Source organism: Lactuca virosa, chromosome 8 (genome assembly GCF_052849685.1).
Source record: "Lactuca virosa cultivar CGN04683 chromosome 8, Lactuca_virosa_CGN04683_v6, whole genome shotgun sequence".
Taxonomy (NCBI): domain Eukaryota; kingdom Viridiplantae; phylum Streptophyta; class Magnoliopsida; order Asterales; family Asteraceae; genus Lactuca; species Lactuca virosa.
Window position 1 is genome coordinate 232,865,562 of NC_136433.1, and position 5,355 is coordinate 232,870,916.

A 5,355-nucleotide genomic window follows, 5' to 3' on the forward strand; every position below is an offset into this window, starting at 1 on the left:
AGCATAACTTAGTAGTAAAATGAGTCTTTTCAATAACAGTTCAAGTAAAACACTAGTAAACTATAAGGGGTATAGTTTAGAGGTTCAGTTCATACTAGATGCTAGAACATACTATAAAGAGAAACAGGGAGGTAGATACAATACACGATAACATAAAGAGAAACAGGGAGATAAATACAATACACGATAACATAAAGACAAACAGGGAGGTAAATACAATACACGATAACATAAAGAGAAACAGGGAGGTAGAAACAATACATCAGAGAAACACACTATACACTATAACAGAACGAACATACTAAGATGCTTTAGCATGAGAACACTACAGGATCTAACTATACCAATGAATCACTAACTCATTGTCCTAAACAAAAGGTGATAGTAAAATTGGGTATACATGATCACATAACTTTAATGTGAATTCTGCACGACCTAGCAATTTGTTTGCGGAAGTCGTGTTTGGTCCCCAGAATCTCTTGCAAGGAGAGCGTATAGTATGGGTATTATTCCTCACATTATGACCTTACTAAAACAAACATGTTTTAAGGTAATTAGTACTACAGGATGTCAATTCAAAAGACAAATGCGTACTTATAAATTCCCATTACTTTCAGTAAGTGACAATTCCACTTGAAAGCTAATACAAACTAGTTTCGAGTCAAGATAGTTATAAACTAGGGAAAACTTACATTTTACAAACGACACACAGAACAATCGAGTCTAGTACATTCAGTAGAAAGGGATCTATAATGCTAACTTTATGATTCCTTAGTGTATGCATTCAGGGATATATATTAATCGGGTCCGACAGGTAGTAGGATGTGTTCTTTCCGCTTCATTTCTTGTTCCTTGTTTGGTTGTGGGCTTAGAGCAGATACACCCAGCCTACTACCTATCCGAGCTTAGCTATATATATGTTCTGTATACACCAAGTAATCATAAGGGGTACCATGTATGGGTCAGGTCATAGGACACTAATTCAATGCACCGTTTTCTAGTACAAAACTTACTTTTCAAATGAAGAACTTTTAGAATACAAAACTAGAAACTTAACCAGTAAAGGGTTTAATCCATTTTATTAAACCAGTAAAACTTAAAGGACCTTAGGTGGTTAATTCTATAATACCTTAGTTTATACACCAGGGTTATATATAATTAATATCCGATAGGTAGTTGGATGTGTGCCTTCCGCCTCATTCCCTGTTCCTTGTTTGGTTGTGGGTTTAGGGTAGATTCACACAATTAACTATTTGTTCGATATTAGATTATATATAACTAGTATAAACTAAGTGATTATAGAAGGAACTACTATGGTTATCATTTTATTATAAGAAATAAGGGTTTTCTTAAAGGATCTTTTTATCAAATATAAAGGAACTATTACAGTTAACTCCGTGAGTACCGAGTGAACACGCAGGGGTTATATACAACGATGATCTAACAAACAATGGGATGTGTGTCTTCCGCCTCATTTCCTGTTCCTTGTTTGGTTGTGGGCTTAGGGCAGATACACACAACCGATTGTTTGTTTACTCTGGGTTTTATATAACTTGTATCCATTTAATACTCATAGAAAGGACTGTAGAGTCATTTTTACTTATCTTTCATCAAAGCAGGAAATATAGGATTTTCTGGAGGAGCAGGCAAACTTTTCTAAACAAGAACTTACTACAGCTTACTACAACTTTCTACAAACTTTCTTACTACTTACTACATCACTAAAATCTTATGAACTCACCAGCTTAAATGCTGATCTACGCTTTCAAAATAACTTGTATTCTCAGGAGACCAGTAGACAGGTTCGCGCACTGGGATTTAGAAGATGGAGCAGTATAGCTTCAAGTCTTTTTGTTATTTGCTATGTATTCTATATTATGTGGATCACATACTTTGTAAACATTTTCTTTCTAATGAAATGGTTGTTTATTACTTGCTTACTAAGATGCATGTCTTGTGATACTAAACATGACGTCCTCCGCCCCAGAACGTTTCTGTCGTTCCGGTTTTGGGGTGTGACAGATAGTTACACGAAAAGGATTCAAAAAGAAATTTATAAAGCTGAAATTGAGACTAGAAGACAGTCAAACCAAGAAATTTCTCTTGCTCGAACCGAAGATACAAAATGAACCCACATTATAAAACAATAACAAGTTTGAAGAATTTGTTTTTGGAGATTGTCAATGTTCTTAATTATGTTGAAGATGAGGGATCTACTTTACATAACCAAAATTAGGTGAACGATATTTTTCATATTTCAAGATGTTTGATTTTGTGTTTTATTTACACTTGATGTTGGACATTTTTGGTCTCACGGATACCTTATGAAGACGTCTTCAAAAAAATGATCAAGATATTTTGGAAACAGCTTCTTTGGTGAAAGTGACAATGAAAACATTGAAAGCTTTAAGAAATAATGGGTTTCGTAAAATGTTAGAGAATATATTTTCTTTTTTTCATAAACATAAAATTAAAATTGTGGAAATGCCCAAATTTTGTGTTACTCCAAGAAAGGGTAGGACCAAGGTTACGATCAACATCATTATGAAGTTTATGTTTTCAACATGGTTTTGGATATTCAAATTCAAGAATCTGTGCACTATTTTAGTGAAGTGAGCACCGATTTGCTAGAATACATGGTAGCTTTGAGTCTTTGTAATTCATTTTCTATGTTTGACAAATCAAAGTTGGTGAATCTGACTAAGTTGTACAAAACGGATTTTAATGATTCGGAAAGGTTGTATCTTGATGGTCGACTTGAAACCTATTATCAATCTTTGATTGATAATGAGAGATTTGTTAATTTAAAGGGCATCAAGGAATTTTTTTCATTTGAGGGTGGAAACCGGGAAGCGTTGACACTTCCCTTGGTTTATAGGTTATTAAAGTTGACATTGGTTTTTTCCGGTACAATCGCAACTGGTGAAAGATGTTTTTCCACTATGAAACTCTTGAATACCGACTTGAATAATAAAATGGGTGATGACTTTATGAACGATGCTTTGATTTGTAGTGTAGGAACAAAGTACTTATGGATGTAAAGATCGAACAAATAATGGAGCGCTTTTAAAAAATAGGTAAACAAAGATGTCAACTTTAAATGTAAGAATTTTGCGCTAGTTATATCTAATGAAATTAATATATATATATATATATATATATATATATATATATATATATATATATATATATATATATATATATATATATATATATATATATATATATCTTATTTTGTGCATATAGTATGTATCATTGACAAGAGTGAGTAAAAAGAAGACAAGAATGTCCTTTCCAATGTTCTAAGAGCCACCGTTAGAGTGTGAGGTTGGGTCAATTCCAAAGCTCATCAATAACGCCAATCCATCAAAATACAGAAAGATTATGTATATTGCAAGCTAAACAAGCTTCCACAATATTATAAACGTGTGTGTTTATATTGTGATTTACTTGAATATGGGAATGTCCCATGTAATACTAGACTATTAGATTTCAGTTTAAAGTTCTTTAAGCATAAAACTAGTTGAGTGCATTGGTGGATTCAAGAAAGAAAATACCATAGGGACATTATATAGTAACCCTAACACAAAACCTACATAAATTAATTCAAAACTTATAAGAATTTAAAAGGTAAAACTGCAATAAAGTCCTTACATATTGGCTTAATAATCGATTTAGTCCTTATATATTTTTTTATTCAATTAAGTCTCAAATACCGGTAATCGTATTCAATTTAACCCTTTGACCCGGTCAACAGGTCATCCAACTTTCAAAAATTACATTTTTGGTCCAGATTTCAAATTTTATTACAAATTTGGTCCAAAATTTACACTTTTGGCCCAGATTTTAAATTTTGTTACAAATTTGGTCCAATATTTACCCTTTTGCCCAAATTTTAGAATTTTATTATGAATTCATCCTAACTATAGTTTTTTTACAGCTTTTTTTCTCAAAAATTTGTTTCTAATATGTCTTTTCTTTATAAACTCATATTTATACAACAAAAAACATATTTTCACATAAAAATCTTATATTTTCTATATAAAAACTTTTATTAAAAAGTTTTTTGTATATGAAATATCTACTAGGAGAGGTTGATAATATATGTTTTATTTAGATAATATATTTATTAAAAAGTTATAAAAAAATATATCAAAGTTATGATTTTAACTTTTTTCTTAAAAAAATTCTTACGAATAAAATATATATTTATATATTATATATATTTTTTAAACTTTCATATATAATGTAACTAGTTTAAACTTTCCTATAAATGTGATTAAAGAACAAATAAATAATATTAAAATGAGTGTAACTAGTTTTTGACAAACTATAATTTGATAGTATAATTTAGGGTTACGTTTAATTTCTTAATTGATTTTTTAAGAGAAATCACACAAATAATCCAAACATATTTTTATAAGTAGATATTTCATATACAAAAAAGTTTTTAAAAAAAGTTTTTATATAGAAAATATAAGTTTTTTATGTGAAAATATGTTTTTTTGTATAAATATGAGTTTATAAAGAAAAAACATATTAGAAACAATTTTTTGAGAAAAAAAATTGTACAAAAACTAAAGTTAGGCTGAATTCATAATAAAATTCTAAAATTTGGGCAAAAAGGGTAAATTTTGGACCAAATTTGTAACAAAATTAAAATTTTGGGCCAAAAATGTAAATTTTGGACCAAATTTGTAATAATTTTTTAAATCTGGGCCAAAAATGTAATTTTTGAAAGTTGGATGACCTATTTACCGGGTCAAAGGGTTAAGTTGAATACGATTACCGGTATTTGGGACTTAACTGAATAAAAAAACATAATGACTAAATCGATTATGAAGTCAATATGTAATGACTTTAGTGCAGTTTTCCCAATTTAAAATAATGAACTTTTAATGAACTTGCTCACATGTATAAAATGGTCAATCAATAAACTAAAAATTCTAACATATTTTTTTTATAAGAAAAAACATTTCTAAATGGATGCCACCAATTTTAATTTATATCTTTTTTTTATAAATCAATATATTCATAATTAAGCCAACTAGGGCTAGCCTGGCTGGTAGAGAGTAATACCTTTTGGAGTAGAAGCCCCAGGTTCCAAAGTGGGCAAGAAAATTCTAACTAACGAGTAGACTAACATACTAATCAACTAATATGTCTTACAAAAAATATATTTAGAATTAAAATTTATATATACACTTATCATGCTATATAGAGAAATGTTGATTCTATTCTTCTTTATATTTAATTGTGATGAAATAACTTTTTTTTGTATTTGTAACTTTATAGAAAAAAGGTTTTATATTAACTGTCTAGAAATTTCTAACTTTTTATAATTTTTATATATGC

General features: G+C 29.4%; 1 protein-coding gene across 1 annotated transcript; it reads left to right on the forward strand.

Annotated features, from left to right (window-relative positions):
* Window positions 1–2,564: 2,564 nt before the first annotated feature.
* LOC145131319 (uncharacterized) lies at window positions 2,565–3,041 on the forward strand. The gene has a single exon (XM_079066026.1). The coding sequence runs from the start codon at window positions 2,565–2,567 to the stop codon at window positions 3,039–3,041; it is 477 nt and encodes a 158-aa protein (XP_078922152.1).
* The last annotated feature ends 2,314 nt before the right edge of the window (window positions 3,042–5,355 follow it).

What these genes read in the sequence shown, in the direction of transcription:
- LOC145131319 (XM_079066026.1), top strand. Translation starts at nt 2,565, where the DNA reads ATGGTTTTGGATATTCAAATTCAAGAATCTGTGCACTATTTTAGTGAA.